The sequence below is a fragment of the Onychostoma macrolepis genome, chromosome 17 (assembly GCF_012432095.1).
Source record: "Onychostoma macrolepis isolate SWU-2019 chromosome 17, ASM1243209v1, whole genome shotgun sequence".
Classification (NCBI taxonomy): Eukaryota; Metazoa; Chordata; class Actinopteri; order Cypriniformes; family Cyprinidae; genus Onychostoma; species Onychostoma macrolepis.
The window spans coordinates 26,526,552-26,551,897 of record NC_081171.1 but is presented as its reverse complement, the minus strand read 5'-3'; the positions used below and the strand labels follow the sequence as shown (position 1 = coordinate 26,551,897).

The following is a 25,346-nucleotide window of genomic DNA, read 5'->3' as shown; positions in this document are numbered from 1 at the left end:
TGCTAGGTTTATCTGAGAAGCCATATGGAGGCCTTTTAGACAGTAGGAAGGTATATAATTTAAGAATAATACTGTTTTTGTGCTACGGAATGTAGTTTTAAGAGATTTTTAGGCGAGAATGTACTTGTTTGGACTTGAAATATGTGGTTTGGTAATAAAGATAACGTCTATTTGAAAATTTGCTTCAACATTTTTGGAGATGTGAGCACCAGGATGTCAGCGCTCATAAACCCGACGAGAACACCTCACCTCGGCCAGATCTACTTAAATTTATGAGATATATTTGGTTTTGGGCAAAACTAATGGGCAGTCTTTGGTCTCAATCTATTCCAGAGCAAATAATTTTGGCAAAATCTCACCATGTTTATGTAACTTCAATGCTGTATGTCAGAGCGCTGCCTTTGTACTTTTGACTGAATTGCCTTGCTCCATCTGTGGAAGAGTGTGTGGCTCAAGGATCGGACTCGACGCCAACGTGAAGTGGCACCAGCAGCAACGTCGCTGAACCCTACCCCCTCCCCCCTCCCTGGAGCAAGCGTCATCATCGAACACGATGGACAGCTAAGAGTGTGTGAGGGTGTGTGTTTAAATATTACCTGTGCTGTTGAGTAGGTTGTGTCTGGCTCTGATGAAGGCCTGTATATCAGCATCAGTCTGTTTATCTCCAGTTAAAGGAATAGAGGTAGATAAGTATTCAGCTGGGGGCAAGGCTCTATAACACAATGAACAAACCAAGACATGATGCTTCAGGTATAGTTAGGATATGGTACATGATTGCTCCATTATCAGTATTTATCAGTGATTTTGTAATTTGAAGACACTATTTTATTGATTTTTTACAAACAGGTTTCAATACAGGTGTTTTTACCAAAATGCTGTGTGTTAGTTATAGGATTGGGTTTGTTAGCTCTGGTGGCAGGGTAAACTAAAACACAGTTTCTGAGGAAATAAAAAAGTCTGCATTTAAACTAGCTTAACTTATCATTCTATTAATGCTATCATAGTTTAATTTTAGACATTTGAACTATACACAAGCTGTTAAAAAGGCTTTCTATTCTGTATTACAGTACAGACCTTCCCAAACTTTGCATGTATGGGTGGAGGGGCAGGGCAATAGAAGAACCTGGCTGATGTCTTGCTTTTGATGATGGCTGCTGGGGTTAATTAATTTAAATTCTGCAAGTGATGGACTCATGCATGTTTTTCTCAAAAAGTAAACACATAAGGCCCTCAAAAAATATCATCAAAAGACCCATGGCCCCCTACTGGTGTTTTGTCTTGAGTGTATAATAAACAAGCAGATGTGTCTATTGACACAAAATTACACAATTTATTAAAAGTTGGAAGAGTTGCATTACCATTATGTGCACTACCATAAACTGTACAAAATATTTCTTAGTGAAAACAATATATTACATAAAAAAAAACTGCATATAAAACCAAACACTCTCTACTATTTACAATTATACTAAATCAAAATATGCAACACTGCATAGGTATTATCTATGAATTAAAAATTTGACTCGAAGTGTAGTAATATCTACAAGCAATATTAATGCTCCTGAGCTCAATTTCAAGTGTCCCAGAAAAAAAGCTACTTATCCAAAAAAAAAAAAAAATAGGGCTGTAGCCTAAAACAAGGTAACACTTTATTTCGATAGTCCACTTTAGACATTCTACTAACAGTAAGTAACTTTGCAACTACATGTCAACTAGCAGTCAGTATTAGTAGACTGTCTGCTTAATATCTTCTAACACTTTATTTTGATGGGTCCACAACATACAAAATACTGAGTATTAGAAATACCCTAAACCTACCCTACTGAGAGTTAGTAGACATGTAGTTGCAAATTAATGAGAATTAGTTGACATGTAGCTGACATGTAGTTACAAAGTTACTTATAGTTAGTAGTGTCACGAATCCGGTCTATGAACTTCCGTTCACTCACCACCAGAGGTCACTCGCTCACCACATTGACTCTCACAGCACACATCACACTGGACTCAAATTTCCCATCATCCATTGCACTGATTGCACACACAGCTGATTGCACTGATCACACTGCTGATTGCACTGATCACACACCCTACTTAAGCCATGGACTTTCTCTCCCTCACGGCTGAGTATTGTATGCACGTATCCCTCTCCTAGCGATAGCTATTCTACAGAGCCCTTGTTAGTATCCTAGTCTTGCATTTCCTGTGTTCGTTTTCTAGCCCGTGTTTCCTGGATTAACCCTTTCCGTGCCATTCCGTGTTTCTGTTTAGTTCCTGTATTGTCCTGCGTTTTTCACTCCCCTAGTGTTAGCTGCTTTACGGAACGTTTGTTGTCTTCTAGTCTGTGTTCCCAGTATTTACCCCTGTCGCACTGTTTGGACTCTGTTTATTCCCTTGCCTGGATTATAGCCCGTGTACCTGGATTATCTCTCTGCCTTGCCTTTTTGGATACTGTTCGCCCATCGTCGACCTTCACTTGCCCGAGGATTACTCTTTGTCTTGACCCTGCCATACCTGTTTTCCATTGTTTCGACCCTGCCTGTATATATGACCATACCTTTAAATAAAAGCTTGCACTTGGATCCGCACGTCTCACGTCTCGTCAGCCACGTTACAGAATACTCGGCCACACAAGGATCCAGCGGCTTTCATGAACAATACTGGCCAGGTATGTACACTGCAAGACTATTATTAGCCCTCAAGCAGGGTAGGCGATCACTCGAGGACTTTATTCTAGAATATCTAGACATTGCTAATAATTCTGATTTTCTGGACGATGTCTTGATCGAGTTTTGTTTTATTTTATTTTATTTATTTTTTTTTTTTATTTTATTTGTGACCGCATTAATCAGCCACTAAAAACTAAGCTTATTTGTGAGGGTCCACGTTCCTCACTCAGTCTGTTTTTGGATTATGCCCTTCTGTGTGTTGGCTCTTCATTTACTGTGGGTGTCACGGAAGACTGTGACTGAGATGACGGACGCACCAGAATGCACTCACAAGATGGTGGACGCGACGACGCCCCGCTGCCATTCATTGCTGCCATTCATCAGCCAAGCCAAGTCACAGCTGATCTTCTCCAGTCACTTCACGTCGCAGCTGATCATCCAGAGTCACTTCACGTCGCAGCTGATCATCCAGAGTCACTTCACGTCGCATCTGATCATCAGCCGATCTCCTAAAGTCAAGTCACTTCACGTCACGGCTGACCTTCCGGAGTCACAGCAGCACGTCTCCGCTGACCGTCCAGAGCCGGGTCACGTCTCCGCTGACCATCCAGAGCCACAGCCCGTCACGGCTGATCGTCCAGAGTCATAGCCTGTCACAGCTGACACACCCAGATCATCAAGGTCAGTCTTCCATTATCCCGGTTTGATGTCTAGTTTGAGGGATGTACCGCTGGTGTCTGCACGCGCAGCTGGTATCCCCAAACCCACTCACTCTAACTCTCCTGTTCTTATGCATATTCCCCTGTCTGAAGCGCTTCCCCTGATTGGAATCGCTTTGTGTTGCGTTTGGGCTGCGTACACCACCGCAGAACTGCCCGAGGTGGCGGCACAAGCTGCAGAACCTCCAGAAGCGCCGGGGCTCGCTTCAACCCCCTGTATGGTGGTGGCGCCCAGCAATGTCCTCTCAGCCTGTCGAGTTGCGGTCGAGGAGACTGTTACCGCTGTAGAACTTCCAGAGGTGGCGGCAATCGCTGCAGAACCTCCGGAGGTGTCAGTGGTATCCACTGACCAACACTCGTCTTGCTCTGCTACGGCTAAGGAGGCCGTGCCTGAACTCTCGTCCTGTCCTGTCGCAGCCATAAGGGCTGTCCCTGAGCTCTCGTCCCGTCATGGCTATGGAGGACGTCTATGAACTTCCGGGTTGTTCTGTCAAGGCCACAGAGGCCGTTCTTGAACTTTTACCCTGCTCCGAACCGGTTGAGGAGGCTACCTCTGAACTCTCGCTCCGTTCTGAACCAGCCATAGTGTCTGATTTTGAACTGTCTGTATTGCCTGTGTCTGTCAAGGAATCTAACCCTGAACGGTCTGTCCTAATCCCAGAAAGGATAAATGCACCCCATATCTGTCCCGTTTACTCTGTCACTGCCAATGATTTAAATTGTGAATTGTCTGCCTGTCCTGCTTTCATCAGAGAGTTGACTTATGGACTGTCTGCCCGCTCCGTTATCACAAGGCAAAATATTGATGAACTTTTTGTTTTCTGCCTCGGTCCTTGAGACCATATATGCTCTCTCTGTTGCTTGTGTCTCAGTTTTTCCTAGGCTTCAATCTCTGCTGTGTGTTCCTGATCCGTCGTGGGGTTCTCCTGCTCCACCGTGGAGGACTCCCGCCTTGTCTGCTCCGCCCTGGTGGGCTCCTGCTCCGTCTGCTCTGCCCTGGTGGGCTCCTGTTCCGTCCTGGTCTCCGTCTGGGTTCTCTGCTTCGCCGGTTCTGCCTGGGTGTCCTGCTCTGCCTCAGTCCCCGGTCTTCCCACTCCCACCTCTGCTCCACCACCCTCCTGGACTCAATTTCCCATCATCCATTGCACTGATTGCACACACAGCTGATTGCACTGATCACACACCCTACTTAAGCCATGGACTTTCTCTCCTTCACGGCCGAGTATTGTATGCACACATCCCTCTCCTAGCGATAGCTACTCTACAGAGCCCTTGTTAGTATCCTAGTCTTGCATTGCCTGTTTTCCTGTGTTCGTTTTCTAGCCCGTGTTTCCTGGATTAACCCTTACCGTGCCATTCCGTGTTTCTGTTCGGTTCCTGTATTGTCCTGCGTTTTTTCACTCCCCTAGTGTTAGCTGCTTTATGGAACGTTTGTTGTTTTCTAGTCTGTGTTCCCAGTATTTACCCCTGTCGAACTTTTCGGACTGTTTATTCCCTTTCCTGGATTATAGCCTGTGTACCTGGATTATCTCTCTGCCTTGCCCTTTCGGATAATTTTCGCCCATCGTCGACCTTTGCTTGCCCAAGGATTACTCTGTCTTGTCCCTGCCATACCTGTTTGCCGTTGTTTCGACCCTGCCTGTATATATGACCATGCCTTTAAATAAAAGCTTGCACTTGGATCTGCACGTCTCACGTCTCGTCAGCCATGTTACAAGTAGAATGTCTAAAGTGGACTATTGAAATAAAGTGTAACCTAAAACAATCATGAATTGCAATAATTTAAGTTTAAAGGGGTAATGAAAATTAGCCTGCGTTTTACTCTCCCTCAAAGAATCTTAGTTGTATATGACTTTCTTTTTTCAGAAAGAAGAGCTCTCTCAAGTACTGAGGAGCTAAACCATTCAGGGTTTAAGTAATTAACAAGATTTTAAAATCTATACGATGTTTAATAGGGAGCCAGTGCAATGTTGACCGAACCGGGCTAATGTGGTCATACTTCCTGGTTCCAGTAAGAACTCTAGCTGCTGCATTTTGGACTATCTGGAGTTTGTTTATTAAGCGTGCAGAACAACCACCCAATAAAGCATTACAATAATCTAACCTTGAGGTCATAAATGCATGAATTAACATTTCTGGATTTGACTTTGAGAGCATAGGTCTCAATTTGAGCATAGGTCTCTCCAGATTTTGCAATTTTGCGGTATTTTTCTTACTCATCTCGGGCCTGTTCGTGCAGAACAGTTGTGCCTTTACATCGTACACCCGTTGTGAGCTTTTGGATATCGGTTTGCGAATTTCCGACACTTTTATGGACAATCTTCGACTCCTTCCTGAGATCGCTAGGACACCCGAGGCTATGCACCCTACCCGGCCGGGCGGAAGTGCTCGCAGGCGGCGTCGAGATCGTAAACAAAGGCGGGGGAAGCGCGGAGGACTAAGAGCTAAGCTAAGGCTAACACCACACCGGCTCTCTTTACCCAGCATTTTCCTTGCCAATGTACGGTCGCTAGTGAACAAAATGGAGGAGATTCGACTCAGCATCACACACAGCAAGAAACTTTTGAACTGTAACGTCCTAATCTTCACGGAAACCTGGTTAAACAGCGGAATACCGGACACCGCTATTGAGCTAGCGGGACGCCACACACTCTGGGCGGATAGAACATTAGATGGCTCCGGTAAGACCAGAGGTGGTGGATTGTGCATTTACATTAACAAAGCTTGGTGCACAAACTCTGCTATTGTTGGGAGTCATTGTTCAGCTAACCTTGAGTTTCTCATGGTTAAATGTGAACCGTTTATCTACCGCGGAGTTCACTTCCACCATTATAACTGCAGCCTATATTCCCCCGGATGCTGATGCCAAGCTTGCTATGAAAGAACTTCACGCAGCCATCAGTAAACAACAGACTGATCACCCGGAAGCGGCTTTTATTGTTGCAGGTGACTTTAATCACTCAAACTTAAAGTCAGTGCTACCCAAGTTTCACCAGCATGTTTCCGGTCACACCAGAGGAAACAAAACCTTAGACCATGTTTACACAAACATGGCTGGAGCTTACATTGCGACACCCCTCCCCACCTGGGACAGTCAGATCACCTTTCTTTGTTCCTCACCCCAAATATGCACCCCTCATCAACCGTGTGAAGCCATCAGTGAAGACCATCAAGGTGTGTGGCCTGCGGGGCAGATTCCACACTCCAGGAAAGGTTTCTACACACAGACTGGAGTATGTTTGCTTCTCAAGCCACCAGTGGCGCTCACACAGACATTGACTCTTACACCTCCTCTGTATTGGATCATATCAATATCACCATTGACAGTGTTACAACCCAGAAACAGATCACCACATATCCAAATCAGAAGCCTTGGATGAACAAGGAAGTGCGACTCCTGTTGAAGTCACGCAACACTGCCTTCAGATCAGGAGATGCACAAGCCTACAGCACATCCAGAGCAAACCTGAAGAGGGGCATCAAAAAGGCCAAGCACTGCTACAAGCTAAAGATAGAGGGACACTTTTCCAACTCTGACCCTCGACGCATGTGGCAGGGCATTCAGGCCATCAGTGACTACAAACCCACCCACTCCACCCCCGCAGCCACTGATGTCAACTTCCTGAACGAGCTAAATTACTTTTATGCTCGCTTTGAAAGAGACAACAGAGAAACTGCCACCAAGCTCAATCCCTCAGCTGACCACCCACCAATCATACTCTCCTCCACAGATGTCTGCAAGGCACTGAGCCGGATCAGCGCGCACAAGGCTGCTGGACCAGACAACATCCCTGGTCGTGTTCTCAGGGCATGTGCGGAGCAGCTCGCTGGGGTTTTACAGACATTTTCAACCTGTCTCTTGCCCAAGCAGCCGTACCAACATGCTTTAAATGCACTTCCATTGTGCCAGTGCCAAAACACTCTAGTCCGAGGTGCCCTAATGACTACCGCCCTGTAGCACTCACACCCATCGTCATGAAGTGCTTTGAGCGGCTGGTCCTGGAACACCTAAAAGACTCTCTACCATCCACATTGGACTCACACCAGTTTGCCTACCGTAGCAATAGGAGCACAGAGGACGCAGTTTCCATGGCACTGCACTCTGTGCTCACTCACCTGGACAATAAGAACACTTATGCACGTATGCTGTTTGTTGACTTCAGCTCAGCATTCAACACTGTCATCCCAACCAAGTTAATAGCCAAACTTGGAGACCTGGGCATCAATACCTCAATGTGTAACTGGATTTTGGACTTCCTGACCAACAGACCCCAGAATGTTCGATCAGGATTCACCTGCTCCACATCCATCACACTTAACACTGGTGTACCACAGGGCTGTGTGCTAAGCCCGTTTCTCTACTCCCTCTTCACCTCCGACTGCAAGCCTGTGTATGGATCTAATTCCATCGTCAAGTTTGCAGACGACACCACGGTGATTGGCCTCATCAGTAACAACGATGAGACTGCCTATAGGGAGGAGATCCAGCACCTGGCCACATGGTGCACTGAAAATAACCTGCTCCTCAACACCACCAAAACGAAGGAGCTCATCGTGGACTTCAGGAAGGAGTCAAGAGGCACACGACACCATCCACATCAATGGAATGGCTGTTGAGCGTGTCTCCAGTTTCAAGTTCCTGGGGATCCACATCTCGGCGGACATGTTGTGGAAAACCAACACCTCCAGCCTGGTCAAGAAGGCTCACCAGCGCCTCTTCTTTCTGAGGACACTGAGGAAGAATCAGCTCTCCTCAGCTATCCTGGTGAACTTCTATCGCTGCGCAATAGAAAGCATCCTGACCAACTGTGTCACAGTATGGTATGGGAGCTGCTCTGTTGCGGAGCGCAAGGCACTGCAGCGGTGGTGAAAACTGCCCAGCGCATCACAGGGACTCCACTACCTGCCATCGAACACATCCAGAGGAAACGCTGTCTGCATCGAGCTCGCAGCATCCTTAAGGACTCCTCTCACCCAGCCCACAGACTGTTTTCTCCTGCCCTTCGGCAGGCGTTTCAGGTGCCTCCGGACCAGGACCAGCAGACTAAAGAACAGTTTCTTCCCCAGAGCTGTCTCTTTACTGAACTCTAACCCCCGTTGATCCACTCCCTCATATATTATTAACTCTTCTCTCCTACCTCACATCTGCCTTATTTGCACTACTGAATGTAAATTTTATTACAGTAACAACTGTTTACTTTTGTATCTTGCACTACCATACCTAAATTGGATTATGCTCATTTGCACTGCCGACTGTTGTTACATTATCAATGCTTACATTAACATTTTGCACCGTATGTCTAATTGTAATACGCAATCACTTCCACTGCACTTTTACACCTTGTTTATAGTAATAGTCATCTGTATATATATCATATTGATAGTACATATCACCTGTAAATTCTGCTTATAGTAATAGCCATCTGTATATTTATTCACTATACATATTCACCTGTAAATTCTGTATATTTATTCACTATACATATTCACCTGTAAATTCTGTATATTTATTCACTATACATATTCACCTGTAATTTCTGTATATTTATTCACTACACATATTCACCTGTAAATTCTGTTTATATTAATAACCATCTTTCTATATATATTTATACATATACTCAGTACATATCCTTGTCCTGCACTTATTCAACCATTGTATATACTGCACTTGCTACTATTGCACTTCTGGTTAGACCTAAACTGCATTTCGTTGCCCTGTACCTGTACTTGTGTAATGACAATAAAGTTGAATCTAATCTAATCTAATCTTTAGATATATTTTTAAGATGAAAAAATGCAGTTTTACAAATGCTAAAAACGTGGCTGTCAAAGGAAAGATTGCTATCAAATAGCACACCTAGGTTCCTAACTGATGACAAAGAATTTACAGAGCAGCCATCAAGTGTTAGACAGTGTTCCAAGTTATTACATGTGGGGGTTTTTGGTCCGATAATTAACACCTCTGTTTTTTCAGAATTTAGCAGTAAGAAATTACTTGTCATCCAGTTTTTTTATATCGACTATGCATTCCGTTAGTTTCGCTGGGCCGCAAAGAAATATTTATCTGAGTATCATCAGCATAACAGTGAAAGTTAACACCATGTTTCCTGATGATATTCGGCGGTCAGATAACTACAATTTGAACCATGCTAATGCACTTCCACTAATGCCAATAGGGTTGTGTACCGAAACCCGGTACCAATATGGCACGTACTAGAACCGAATCAGAATGGAGATTTCAGTGCCTCATTTCGGTGCCATGCCTGAGCGATCGATTGAAATATTTGTCCTTTGTTTCTCCAAAACGAACGTAAGAAGCATCACTGGCACCTCACTTGAAAATAATTTCCCGACTGAAAATGCATGTGAACTCAAGTCGGAAAGCTCTAATAATATAAGTCCAACAAATATTTGTAGTAACGCGAGCGTGCTGTTTTCACATTCCGACTTAAAAGCACAACTCGGGAAATGAGAGCATCCGAGGAACGCATGAATGCAGAAATTACACTTGCTCTGACGGCAGCAGGTAGCCCTAGCTAAGCTAAACATTCTTAAATTAAAATGCCTAAAGCTAAAATTATCTTGTATTCACGTTTTTAAACCTGTTGTCCAACAAAAGAGAACATTATAACCTTTTTAAGCCTGGTTTATACTCGATGCGTCCGCAAGTTCGCTTGGGTGCGTGCGCCAAATATGACGTCATCGCGGTGTTGGCAGAAGTTCGCTTTGAGTGCGTTGTTTCGTGTGGCGGTGTGCATGACATTTTTTGTAATTTTTCGCGCAGCTCCGCTTCCGAAAATGCACAAGTTCTGGGCAATTCTAGCCGAACATACTCGTCTGTGGTGGCATTTGTGTGAAACAGAAGCAGTTTGATGTAAATTTCAAACTCCACCAGGTAACTTTTAACGCTTTGAGGGAAAACAATGAGGAGTTTTTTGTTTTGTTTTTTTGCATAGTTTGTCCAAGGCTTTTTAATTCAAGAACGTTTTATTTTTATTGTATAAAAATAGAATTAGAATTCATGTAGACACTATTTATACACTATTTGCTTAATAATATGCGAAATAACCCCAAAAATTAAGATTATTTTAATCAGTTCATAAAGAAATTATTAATTCATCAACTCATTCATCACACGAGAAGCCTTGTACCGGCAAATGACGACTTCTCACCGGTGATTCCCGATGGTTTTAGAGAAAAATTACTCCTCGTCGCCCCCTGTCGTTTCAAAGAATATCTCAACGGCAAACGCGTCAAGTATAAACGCCTCGTCCGTTTGGGGAGGTGCACTCCCAGTCAGCGGAGGCTCACGAAGTGGAGCCAGGCGCGAGTATAAACAAGGCTTTAGTCCACAATACCAGTTAAATGCTTCCTTTTGTGATCTGATGTAGCTTCTTGTCACAGATTGAGGCAGAAAATATGTTTCATAGGCTACTAATACATCGATTGGCAATGGATTATAAATATACTTAATTATTATGAAAATACCAGAGTTGGCTTGAATAACACAGATAAACTATTTTATATCTTGTTTACTCAGTTACATCCATAGCAATGCATTTGTCCATATTGGGGATTTCCTGGAGCTTCATGAGTTCCGCTACTTCTGTGACTGGATATGTGGATTTTTTGTGTGAGGGCGCCCTCTGGCATCCAGTATGAATGAAAAAGACATCATGTGTTTAGTGCTCATGGCCAATCCAATTATTAATTGGTATTTATTTTTTATTATTTTTTAAGTATCGGTTCAGGCACCGGTGCCGTTTTAAAAGTTTCGATTTGGCACCGGTATCGAAAAAAACCCAAACGGTACCCAACCCAAAATGCCAAAAAAAATGTCTAGTCTATTCAAAAGAATGTTGTGGTCGATAGTGTCGAACGCAGCGCTAAGATCCAGTAGTACTAATAGAGAGATACAACCACGATCAGATGATAAGAGCAGGTCATTTGTAACTCTAATGAGAGTAGTCTCAGTACTATGAAACGGTCTAAATCCTGACTGGAAATCCTCACAGATGACATTTTTCTCTAAGAAGGAATATAATTGTGAGGATACTACCTTTTCTAGTATCTTTGACAGAAAAGGGAGATTCGAGATCGGTCTGTAGTTAACTAGATCTTTGGGGTCAAGTTGTGTTTTTTTTTAAATGAGAGGCTTAACCCTCTAAGCGCCAAAGTCGCAAAATTTCAACAAGACGTCATACTTCATGAAACAGACTGTAGTTCCTAATATGGTGTAATATCTCATTTGTATTCCCTACCACTAGATGGCAGACATGTAGTACTTTGATTCTAGACCACAATTGTTCGCGGAAACAGCAGAGCAAGTGAGCTATCGTGTCATTGATGCGGAAGCAGTTCAGTCCATAGCGTCTGAGTAAATTGTGAGATTTGTGAGAGAAAATCACCAAATGGCTAATAAAAAGTTGTACCGTGAGGATGTGTTGCAAATGTTATTTGCCGATTCTGTGATCTAATGATTGTGCTTCTCTTGCATGATCTTTGCATGCGCAATGGTGCCGCCATAAAAAGCGAGAGTGTTCACAAAGCACCATCAAGTGATCATTTCAAGCCTTTGCCCAACGGGGATGGGGGTAGCAGGGGTGGACCATAGGAGAGGCTCTGCGTTGCTGATGATCGGCCAGATTGCGTAGTTTGTTCTGATCGCGCACGCTCAAAGGGCCGCCGGCAGGCAATACAGGTGCAGTCAGTGTGGGGTAGGTCTGTGCGCTGTGCCATGCAATGAGAGGTAACATACTCTCCAGAACTATAAAATGTCACCTAGATACCTGACTGGGCAGATAGCTGGTCAGCTGATCAAAAAATAGGCACATGTATTTTACTATGGCACAGTAATATAGTAATAATTTACTACTTTCTCCTATTTTACTGTTGATTTCCTCTTTTCCTGATCATTTGGAATGAGGATAAAAAGACAAAAAAACAAAAAACAAAAACAAACAAAAAAAACATGCAAATAAGTTCAAACATCCATTCAATATCTATCATTTCCTGAATATTACTGATAAACTGATCAAAAAGTAGGCTACTGTTCACATGCATTTTACTACTATATAGTATAGTAATATAGTAATAATTTAGTACTTTCTCCTGTTTTATTGTTGGTTTCCTCTTTTCTGATCATTTGGAATGAGGATAAAAAGACATAAAAAAAACAAACAAACATGCAAATAAGTTCAAACATCAATTCAATTTCTACTATGTCCTGAATGTTATGAAATTCAAGAGGATCGCCCCTTATGATGTCATAATATGCAAATTAGATGAGTATATTTACACCCCATATAAACTTTCGGTCATGGCCAACATTTTTCTAATTTACAGTAGATCTCTATCTTTAAACCCTTTCAAGCCACAAGCTTTTGAAATCTTGATGTCAAGATCCAGAATTTTTCCAAAAAAAAAAAAGAAAACCCTGGCACCTAAAGGGTTAATAACAGCCAATTTGAAGGTTTTGGGAACATATCCTAATGACAATGATGAATTAATAATAGCCAAAATAGGATATATGACTGCTGAAAGCACCTCTTTTAGTAGTTTAGATGGAATAGGGTCTAACATACATATTGTTGGCTTAGATGATTTAACAAGTTTATACAATTCTTCATCTCCTATAGTAGAGAATGAGTGGAATTGGTCCTCAGGGGATCTATAGTGCACTGTCTGATGCGATACTGTAACTGACGGCTGCATGGTTACTATTTTATCTCTAATAGTATCGATCTTGGAAGTAAAATAGTTCATAAAGTCATTACTGCTGTGCTGTTGGGAAATGTCAACACCTGCTGATACTTTATTTTTTGTTAATTTAGCCACTGTATTGAATAAATACCTGGGGTTATGTTTGTAGACCGGCCCCGAGACCCCGTGGAAGACCCCGGCGTTGTTTGCCTCTTCGCGTCAGGAGCCGCTCACAGGGGAGGGGCTCTGTCACAAATTCAGCCTCTGTGGCTCCCTCCAATCACCACCAGAGGGAACTATCACCAGAGTATTAACCGGTTCATTAAGACTTCATTTCCCACGTACCCCGTGCCAGAGACTGATCACCTGCACAGGTGTTCCTCATTGCTTGGTCTATTTAAACTGTACCGCCCTTGCTCTCTTTGTGAAGTCTTGTTTTGCTATGCAGTCATTTCTGAGCGGTTTCCCTGTGTTTGCTTACCTGTTGATGACCTGGATTGTTTACCCGTTTCCGAAGGATTGCTGCCTGCCTCTTCTGACTCTGCCTGCCTTGCTGAGTATCTCTATTGTCTGTTTGCCGCCTGCCCTGACCCTCTGCCCGAACTCTGTTTCTGCCCTGCCTCTGCTATATCTGACACCAGTAACTGATTTATGTCTGACTTCTCTTGTGTTTCAATAAAACTGCACATGGATCCTGACGCCACTGCCTCCTCATTACACTAGGTGTACTATTTGATAGCAATATTTCATTTGACAGCCACGTTTCTAGCATTTGTAAAACTGCATTTTTTCATCTTAAAAATATATCTAAATTGAGACCTATGCTCTCAAAGTCAAATGCAGAAATGTTAATTCATGCATTTATGACCTCAAGGTTAGATTATTGTAATGCTTTATTGGGTGGTTGTTCTGCACACTTAATACACAAACTCCAGATGGTCCAAAATGCAGCAGCTAGAGTCCTTACTAGAACCAGGAAGTATGACCACATTAGCCCGGTTCTGTCAACACTGCACTGGCTCCCTATTAAACATCGTATAGATTTTAAAATCTTGTTAATTACTTATAAAGCCCTGAAATGTTTAGCTCCTCAGTACTTGAGCGAGCTCTTATCGCATTATAGTCATCCACGTCCACTGCATTCTCAAAACTCTGGCCATTTGATAATACCTCGAATATCAAAATCAACTGCGGGCGGCAGATCCTTTTCCTATTTAGCACCAAAACTCTGGAACAATCTACCTAACACTGTTCGGGAGGCAGACACACTCTTGTCAATTTAAATCTAGATTAAAGACCCATCTCTTTAACCTGGCATACACATAACACACTAATACACTTCTAATATTCAAATCTGTTAAAGGATTGTTAGGCTGCATTAATTAGGTCAACAAGAACCAGGAACACTTCCCATAACACCCGATGTACTTGTTACATCGTAAGAAGAATGGCATCTACGCTAATATTAGTCTGTTTCTTTCTTATTCCGAGATTACCATAGCCACCCAATCCAGTCCGTATCCAGATCAGATGGTCACTGCAGTCACCCGGATCCAGTCCGTATCCAGATCAGATGGTGGATCAGCGCCTAAAGATGACCTCTGCTGTAGACAGATCCCCAGTGAAGACCTTGTCACCTAGACTGCCATCGGGAACCAGATGAGTCCTTTTCACAATCTGACTTTGCTGCAGTTGGAATTGAACTGCTAGTTTCATCTGGCCAGAGGAGAACTGGCCCCCTGACTGAACCTGGTTTCTCCCAAGGTTTTTTTTTCATTCTGTCACCGATGGAGTTTTGGTTCCTTGCTGCTGTCGCTTCTGGCTTGCTTATTTGGGGACACTTAATTTGCAGCGATATCGTCGACCTGATTGCATAGATACTATTTAAACTGAATTGAGCTGGACGATGACATCACTGAATTCAATAATGAAATGCCTTTAACTGAAAATTGTCATTTTACATTATTGACACACTATTTCCTATTTTGATATTGGAAAGTTGCTTTGACACAATCTGTATTGTTAAAAGGGCTATATAAATACAGGTGACTTGATTTGACTTGGCTCCACCCGGTTCCGCCTTGGTCAGTCATCGACCATCCGCCACCTCAGGACCCCACTCCTCCGGCTTTGCTTCTCCTTCCCTCCGGCTCCAACTTGGTCATCAGTTGCTCCGGCTCTGCCGCGGTCTTCCGGATCCCCGCCTCCGCCTTGGTCACCTGAACTGTCAGGTCCGCTTTAGTCCTCCCGATCCTCTGTGTCACCCTGGCTCTCTGTCTGCTCAGCTCCACTTATTTTTTGGACTTTGTTTCTGCCTCTCTCTGGCTCCACGCCCACCTCCAGAGCCCCCACCCTATCCTCTCAGCTGGACTTTGTTTTCTGTGGTGTGAGGATGCGCCTTCCCAGGAGGGGGTGAACTGTAACATGTCTGCCTGTTCTGTGTTTCCATTGTGTTTTGCTTTGCTCCCCGTGACCAAGTTTGACCTAGTTTTCCCCAGTCTGTTTAATTAGTCATTCTGCTCACCTGTTGTCTGTTAATTATGTCATTAGTTCCCTTTGTTTGGTTCATGTTTATAAGCCCTCAGTTCTCCCTTAGTCTTTTTTCGTTCTCCGTCTATGTTAAGTTGGTTTTAATGCTTTGTTTCCTTGATTTATCTTATTAAAAGACTTTTCTTTGATCTCTTTTGTCCTCATGCATTTTGCATCACCAACGTGTGACAACATGTTTGGTTCACGTAGTTTTGTCGTGGCTATGCCATATTAACTAGTGGGAACATGATAATATGTTGTGTCCACAAGATAATTTTTTTGAGGTAACGACATCCTTTTGTTGTGGCCACGAGTTTAATGCATAAACAAACCTGTGTGACCATAGTAACCTGGGATTATCAGAGATGGGTTTATTAATAGCCTATTTTATTTTGAATTTAGAAATTATGTTAATTATATTAGAAATTATTACATTATTCAATTATTATATTAACCATAGACCTGGGCTACCAAACTGTATTGCACACGATGTAGACAGCATTCAAATAAAGTTGACAAAATGATCTTGTGGCCATGACATATCACGTTCCCATGAGTTAATATGTTCAAGTTGTTTCACGATTCGCCATATTCACCACTTGACAATGATGACGTGTGTTTATTCTAACATCTTAAATTGCAATAATGCTCAAATAATTTTGCCATCATTTTTTAACAACAAAAGTGGTAAAATACCTATTTAGGAGTCCTAGACCTTTCCAACGATATATAGTTTGTAATGATTAGATTAGGATTTAATTGTAAAATAGTGAAGTAAACGTAGGCGTCCCACAGAGGGGACGGTGACAGTTAAGAGTTTAACTGATCGTCTTTTTCCATAATATTTGTATATTATTATTATTAGCCTATTATTATTGGTTATATTTTTATTTTCGTTTACATCCATTTTTCCCTTCATTTCAATCTCTTTACTTAGCGTTCTGAATAGTTTTGTAATAGCCTACTGTAAATGCTCGACATGCCAATAAAGCTTTGATTATGCTGACTGGAATTTTTACTGGAAGTGCAGTTTAAAGTTTGAATTTAACATATTTCATTTTATTTTGACTAATTAATAGTCTATAATTATAAATACTATAGTGTTTTGTTGAGGAATGAATCATTCACGTAGTTTCATTTGTAAATGAAAATGCTCATTTATCGTCACACATGGGCATAAATACAATTATAATATAATAATAATAATAATAATAATAATAATAATATACAAACATTAAATAAAAAGACATGATCAGTTGACAAAATGATCTTGTGGCCATGACATATCACGTTCCCACGAGTTAATATATTCAAGTTGTTTCACGATTCGCCATATTCACCACTTGACAATGATGACGTGTGTTTATTCTAACATCTTAAATTGCAATAATGCTCACAAATCTGTTTTTAGAACAGTAAACCTTTTTTTTTACTGTAGTAAAAACACTGATAAAAGCATATATATTTTTGTGTATATATATTTTACACGTTTGAGAGCCAATGGTTCCATATGCCCTCTAATCACTCTCGTGGTTCTTTGATACACCAAACGGACTGTGCAGTGCCACTTCAAGTTGAACACACCTAGTATGTTGTGGCCACGACAAGTAAGTGAACAGAACATGTCCCAAAGTAATAGTACGGTGACCGGGAGGGGACATTTTCAGTTCACTTAATTTTGCCAACTGATCATGTATTTATTGGTATTTAAATAGTATATGTTGAACTTTATTCTTGAATATATGGCACTGTATTAAGCAGTATAAAATAGTTTTTCTGTTGCTCTTGAAAACCTTTCTAATACGTCTGTATATTTGGAAAATATTGTATTTTATTCACTTCATCTGTGATAGAGTATGAAACACCGCAAGAGCCTCACTACCGGGAGCAGAAAGTGTCCCAACTGCAAGTGGATACTCCCCCCAATCGGTCTGCACAGTGCTGCTTCAAGTCAAACACACATTATTTTGTTGTGGCCATGAATTTAATGCGTAAACAAGCATTGCCACAACAACCCGGGATTTTTAGAAATAGACATATTAATATTTTATTTTGAATATTTTTTTTAATTTGCATTATAAAAGTATGCAAATGAAATGAAACACAGCTAGTGTTTATAATCATGGCATATTAATTATTACCCGAAATGCAATTAAATATTATAGCCTAATAGGCTATGTTAAATTCCCTTCAAAGTGAACTTCCAGTAAAATTCTTGTAAGTGCGCCAGAAATAGAGCCTAAAGCTTGGGCATTTACAGTAGCCTATTTACAAAACATATTAAGTAATATATGTAACGTTAAGCAAAGACATCAAAATGTATGGAAAATAAAATTAGATTAGATTCAACTTTATTGTCATTACACAAGTACAGGTACAGGGCAACGAAATGCAGTTTCAAATACATAGGCTAACAACAAATATAAAAATATAACCAATTATAATACCGTATTGACCCGAATATAAGACTATGTTTTTTTCTTGAAAATACATATGAAAAAATGCGGTCCTCTTATATTCGGGGTCTAGGCTTTGACATGTCAGTAATACACCCACAACAATAGGTGGCGCCAAAAACGCATAAAACAAGTGTGCCATGAAATATGTAATGTAATGTGTGTTGTAAAGATCGCAAGTGAAAACAAAAGAAAAAGAAAAGCTTACAGCGGCACGAGTCGTGACTGTTATGTTAGCCTGATGGGAACAAACTTCCTCTGTAAGTGATTTTAAAACATAAGACAGTACCCAGATTTGAAGACTACAATAAGATTTCACTTCTACTGTGATAAAATTTTGGTAGGCTATGAGATGGATAGCCTAAATGTCATATAATTCAGATGGGTATATCAAAAGTGTATATTTTTCAATGTCATTGTTAGTACATTTTACCAGTATTTACCATACTTTCAAAACAAAAATTAAAATAGGAAAAATATGCAATTTGAAAATAATTTAAGAAAAATGTTTTACAGAGAAAGAGAGAGAGAAAAAAAAACAAGATTTAGATTTCAAAAAGCCTTTTTCCAAAAGGTACATCTGGAAAAAGGGGGGTCGTCTTATAATCAGGGTCGTCTTATATATTATATAATAATTATAATAATAAAATATTATGGAACAAATATGATCAGTTAACGGATTTACAAGACTGGATAAAAATGTTTTCTATAGGTCTACTTTATTTCATGTTTTTACATATTCTTTTAACATTTATTCATGATAAACTTAATTTTAACAAAATTTCGCATAAATTATTATATTAACCACAGGAAGCTATACACACTGTGTACAGACCCATGGTTAATATAATAATTTCTAAATTATGCATTATTAAAACAAAATAAAATATTAACTTATCCATTTCTGGTAATCCCATATTACTATGGTCACGCAGGTTTGTTTACACATTAAACTTAAAATAAGTTGTTCCCTCAACACAAGAAGTCGTGGCCACGAGAAAAAGGATGTCATTACCTCAACAAAATGATCTTGTGACCACAACATTTTATCACATTCCCAAGAGTTAATATGATGTTCCCACAAATTAATATCTCATGGCCACAACATATAATCATGTTCCCACGAGTTAATATTATATTGTGGCCACAACAAAACTAAGTGAACCAAACATGTACCCTCCCAGTCACCATATTATAGAGATTTTATTCTTGCCGTTATATAGCAGTGGCAACAAATGTGGTGGTCAGTCATGTTGGAAAACACAGCAGGATAACTTTATGAGGTAAAGTCTGCTATCACCAAATACTTAGTGTGTGCATGTTACAATGCTATTTCTATTTAATTACTTAATTGACTTCTGCCATAAGCAATGATTGCTGTTCTGTCAATATTTCTGATAAATATGTTGATGGTAAAAACAGTACAGCAAGACAGTAAAATGAAAAAGGTTAAAAATTATATATTTTTTGTTTCTATAACTAATTCTTACCTGTTTGTTTCTCACTTTCAGCAGCTTGGGCCCCATGCAATCATGTACATATTTCACAAGCAAACAACTGTAAAAACGTAAAATATTTAACACACACACATAAAACATTGTCACCTGGTTATCATGCAGCTGAGAGGGCTGACGTGACTTTGACTGCTTTCTGAGTTCTCTGCGCTGTGACCCTGATGAAGAAATATACAAATATATAATTTAGGCCAGTGTAACAATTCTAGCTTCTCATAAGTTTGTATTTATTTATTTATTTATTTATTTATTTATTTATTTATTTAAAGTAAATCAATATATGAAACAAAACAATGCATTCAATTTAGAGTTTTCAATATTATAGTACAACCTAGTGGCAGCTAGTTTTTGGTTTATATTGTTGTACTGTGATCAGTCAAATCTGACTCCTGCAGCTCTTGCTGGATGCAGGGTTGCCAAGTCCACGTTTGTTTTCCCCCACAGAATTGGGCTACTTTTAAACTGTTACCATGGGTTGATTTTCCCAAGTGAATTAAAGGTTTGAAATATTGCATAAATTACATTTGACGGAAATGCTTGTATTGAAACATTTTGCATTCTACCTATGATAAAGCTTTCATGAACTTTTACATTAACTGTTCCCTCCTGGTGGAATGACCTGCCCAACTCAATCCAAGCAGCTGAGTCCTTAATATTTTCAAGAAACGTCTGAAAAAACATCTCTTTCATCTTCATTTGACCCTCTAACTCTAGCACTCTCTATTGTAATGCTAATTCTAATTTTATCTGCTTTTTTTTAATTAAAAAACTTGACCCTCTAACATTTGCACTCTCTATTCTAACTATTTGTTTTATTTATAAAGAAAAAAATAGCCTCTAACACTAGCATTCTCTATTCTTTCTACTTATTTTCTTTTGTTTTTATTATAAATAATGACCTTCTAACACTAGCATTATCTATTCTTTTTTCTGTTCTATTGACTTGTTTTATTTTTAAAAATGACCCTCTAACACTAACATTCCCTATTATTTTTCTATTCTATCTACTTGTTTTCTTTTTATTTATTATAAGCAAACAAAAAAAAAAAAAACAACAACAACCTTGCTACATATACTGTTAGGTGAAGCCCTGCCCATGTCCCCGCCCCCTACTGTCCTCTTTTTGGAAAACTAAAATACGGTCCCCCTAATTGTTGTCAAAAGTAAAGCATACTAACGCCCAGCTCTAAACTGCTAAATATGGACAATTGTGCATTAACATCATGAAAATGTGTTTTAGAGCAGAAAAATAAGAAGGGAAGACTAGGATTACAAGCAGCAGTTGTGGGCAGTAGCCCCTCACTGCAGAACAAAAGATCCAGGGGGCAGAGTTGGATCCACATCCAGGGGGTGGAGATTGGTAGGTGGGTCCAACTCCTCCCACCTTACATAGACCTAAACCTACCCGTCTCCACCCCCTGATCCATAAACCCACCCATCCCCACCCCTAAACCTACCAATCTCCACCCCCTGGATGTGGATCCAACTCCGCCCCCTGGATCTTTTGTTCTGCAGTGAGGACCATCTCGTTGTGGGGCCAAGCACAAATGGCTGGCCTGTTGTTAAGATGAGCAGATTTGTTTGGTCATAGCATCCTGCAGAGTGGTCAGTTAAGAAAGAACTATGAGATGATGTACTAATATTTATTACTCTGCAACAAAATTGCCATGATATCATCAGCTCGATGTAGCAGTGACACTAGTATTTTGTCTCATTAAAGCTTCTCCAAAATAAAGACAGATTTCCTGTTTTGCGTCTTCACAATAAAATTTGTCTATGAAACAAAAAAACAAACAAAACAAAAAAATCCAATAAGTGTCTTTAGTGAGGCTTATTCTGAAAATTGTCTGAGGAGCTAATTTTGGACACACTGTGTCTGAGCCTGTGTTAGAGCCTGGTTTCTCCCAAGGTTTTTTTTTTCTCCATTCTGTCACAGAGGGAGTTTTGGTTCCTTGCCGCTGTCGCCTCTGGCTTGCTCAGTTGGGGACACTTAATTTCTAGCGATTATCGTCGATTTGGTTGCACAGATACTATTTAAACTAAACTGAGATAGACAATGACATCTCTGAATTCAATAATGAAATGCCTTTAACTGAAAATTGAGTGTTTAATCTTATCATTATACATTACTGACACCAGAGACGTCATGCCCATTCAAAGTGGGCCTCAGATTTTTGAGCCAAGTGAATTTTGAATGCAGCTTCCAAAAGACAAAAAATAGCCGATTAATATTTTCTATATTTAATACAATCATACCGGTCTGATTAGAACATTCAGTGCGTCATATCATCAGCTGCTAAATTCAAATCTATGAAGGTAAATTTGGTGCAAAACAACTGAGCGTCTGTGACAGCGGAATTTGTAGTTGTAGAGAATAGTCACACATGTGTATCAGTAAATTTGAGGCCAGAGACAAAAGTTGCAAACTTGTAGATTTTTTTCTCTCTCCCACAAACACAACACTACAGTTACACCTTCTCGAATCCTTCATTGCAGATACACAAATCCTATTCTACGAATCACAAATCAAGAAACTCGTACGCTCACATGTTTTGCTACTATTGCTGCAGTGAATATGGTGCAAAACACACTCACACACCTGCATCAAATATGTGAAGTCGCGGACAATTTTGTACATCCGCGAATTAGTATTTGAATCCTTGCAATGAGATTTGCACACTTGTAGAATGTTTTCTTACATATATATATTTTTTCTTGGATGCTTTTTCTAGCACAAACACAAGTACATAAAGATAACGGATTGAATCTGCTGCTACGAGTCTCAGATGCTGTTTTTCACTTGCAAATTACAAGTTTCGCGCACTCTCCCTTTTGCACCACATATCTGTGTGACAAATGGTGCAAAAGTGATTTGTGCATCTGTAGAGGCAAAACTCTACTGCCAAATCTCCGGACTGCTGCCCGTGTGGAGAGCCTGAGCCAGTACCAGCGTGCCCGGTGGGCTCCAACATATCTCAGTCAATTGTGAATGAACAGCACTCTCTCCACCTTCGATACCATGACTTAGGTGCGAACCCCTAATTGCTCCCCGGGCGCTGGAGCAAGGCTGCCCACTGCTCCGGGTGTGTGTTCACTGTGTGTGTGTGTGCACTTGTTCACTACTCACTGCTGTGTGTGTGCACTTAGATGGGTTAAATGCAGAGCACCATTTCGAGTATGGGTCACCATACTTGACAATACGTCACGACTTGACTTAACTTAAACTAAACAGAGATTTAGTATAAGTTATAGACCCCGTTATAAACGGCGCTGATGGTTTTATTCAGGTGGTTCACTGACTCTTTCCATAACTGCATTCTGTTTTCTCTAATGGCTTCATTCATCCACTTTAGCTCCCCTTTTGTATATACGCGTGAGTGTATGTATGTTTGTTTGTTTATTAGATTAGTTATGTGTGTTAGCGTTTAGTTAATAAAAGTTGTGTGCACAAATTACATGAGTTTCTGGTATGATATGAACTTACACTGAATGGTCGCTGGACGACCAGATCAGTTGATGGCAATTTAATTCTGCTACAGTTATCACTGTCAGCCGATATAAATAATTGTAATTAAAAATAATTAATTGTAATTATTTATAAACAATTCCCTTTTAAACTAAATTTGCTACAATGCTTTTGGGAATGTTTCAAATAAAAAGGAAAAAATAAATAAAACATGATTGCTGTTGTGGCTGCTGTGTGTCACATGACGACCCCCCCTCCCGCCACCCCTGCCAATCGTGCCCCTCAAAAATAATGAGTGCATGACGCCCCTGACTGACACTCTATTCTCCAATTTAATACTGTTAAGTGCTTTGACACAATCTGTATTGTTAAAAGCGCTATATAAATAAAGATGACTTGACTTGACACTGTGTAGGAGGAGTAAAAAAGGTGAGTATCAAATATACCACAAGCTGTTTACCACAATTTTACAGTTATTTTTTTTCAATCGCAGACTCATTTCTCAAATAATTTGTTCACTTTTTTGTTTTTTTAGGTCATTGTTTTATGAGTGCTTGTTGAGTGACTGCAAGCTTTGCTAGTGTTATCAATGAATGACTTGATTCCAGACCTATACGAAGTATTTTGTTAGTTCAAATGCATTTTTAATGTGGAATTAAGTGCTGTGTCAAGCTGGAAGTTCTCCTAACCAAGGAGTGAGTTTTGAAAAACTGACTTAACTAAATAATGTCCTAGTGGTTGTAAAAAAAAATTAAATTAAAAAAAATAAATATATAAGTGTTTTTCTGTTTTGTAATGTTAGGATTTGAACTTAAGTTGAACAGTTTTGTAAAAAGTGTGTAAACGTGCAAATTGGCCTGAAGGTACACAGAGTTTTTGGCAGTGGTTGTGTCCAAAGACAGGAAACTGTAAACCAGAAAATAGCAAGCCACTCCTTCGTTGCCCAGGCGGTGTGTTTGGGATCATTGTCATGCTGAAAGACCCAGCCACGTTTCATCTTCAATGCCCTTGCTGATGGACGGAGGTTTTCACTCAAAATCTCACGATACATGGCCCCATTCATTCTTTCGTTTACATGGATCAGTCGTCCTGGGGCCTGTACCATGATGGTAGATGAACAAATTTAGAGTTACAGGATTAGTTTCGAGTTGACAAAACCAAACCTCTCCGATCCGGCTTTGTTGGTACCATGATGCTGATCATCAACTTTCTTTGTTAACTCAGGCTTTGATCCTGAGTTTGTGGAGCATGTGCACATGAATGTGTGACATCAGTGGCTAACAGCCAATCACAAGCCTTGGTTAAAAGTTAAAGATTTTGCTAAAGGTTAAAAGATTGAAAAATATGATTCATTTAAATGCATTTACAATGAAAAAGTACTTGTTCATGAAAGAGGACAAATAAAATAAATTATCTTGCTTTATCAGTGCAGTCACAAGTGAAACTTAAGTTAGTTTATATTGTTGGAAATATACAGCGATAGAGACTCGAACATGTAAGGTCACAGTCATTTTAAAGCATTATCTATTGATTCTACAACTTATTTATATTATATACAATCTGTATCTATTAACATTCATTTAAAATAAATTATTTATAATAACTGTTAAACTAAAATAGCTTGTGTGTAATGGATTAATAATAATATAAATCATATAATTAAATAAATAATATAAAATAATGTAATTATCATTAAGGCCAGACCAACTTTTTTTTTTTGTACTAGTGACCTTTAATTTGGAGCAAGATAAACTGGGAGAGTGACTTTTTTTGTGTCAGACATGTGTCAGTTAGCTCACATCTGATTGGTCCAATTTCAGTTTGAGATCTCTAACTCAGAACATAACCTGCCCCGGAGCAGGTTAGCTGTGGAGTGTAAGTTACTATGGCAATGAAGGCAGCTAAAAGCCAAGCTACTTTCATGGTACCTAAAACCCAGAGTTGGCGCAAGCTAAACTGAAACTTACCTGGCTAGCCAGCTAATCCAGCTTCATGGTACAGGCCCCAGGTCCCTTTGCAGAAAAACAGCATGTACTGGCTTAAGCAGGACACGTCTGGCACTGCAGGATTTGAGTCCCTGGCAGCGCAGTGTGTTAGTGATGTGTGTCTGGGTTGAATGCTTACTGAAGCTTTCATATCAGATCAACAGTGGTTGTAAAACATCTAAGCCTGACTCATTTGCAATCATTTTTAAGGTTGTTTACAACAAAAGAGTGTCTTAAACAAGGTGCAACAAATGTCTCATCTTTACAACAGATTAGACTTTCATTTTTAACTTTAAAAATAGTATG

General features: G+C 40.2%; 1 protein-coding gene across 3 annotated transcripts in view; it reads right to left on the bottom strand.

Annotated features, from left to right (window-relative positions):
• kif6 (kinesin family member 6) overlaps nucleotides 1-25,346 on the bottom strand; it is a 281,901-nt gene that overhangs the window by 2,993 nt on the left and 253,562 nt on the right. For 2 of the 3 annotated variants that reach the window (XM_058748719.1, XM_058748720.1), the window contains 2 exons: nucleotides 19,680-19,747; nucleotides 597-712 (listed from right to left, as the gene is read on the bottom strand). In XM_058748719.1, the coding sequence (XP_058604702.1) occupies nucleotides 597-712; nucleotides 19,680-19,747 (184 nt within the window). Of the gene's footprint in view, nucleotides 1-596; nucleotides 713-19,664; nucleotides 19,748-25,346 lie in introns of those variants that run through there. The other variant, XM_058748721.1, reaches the window with a different exon arrangement.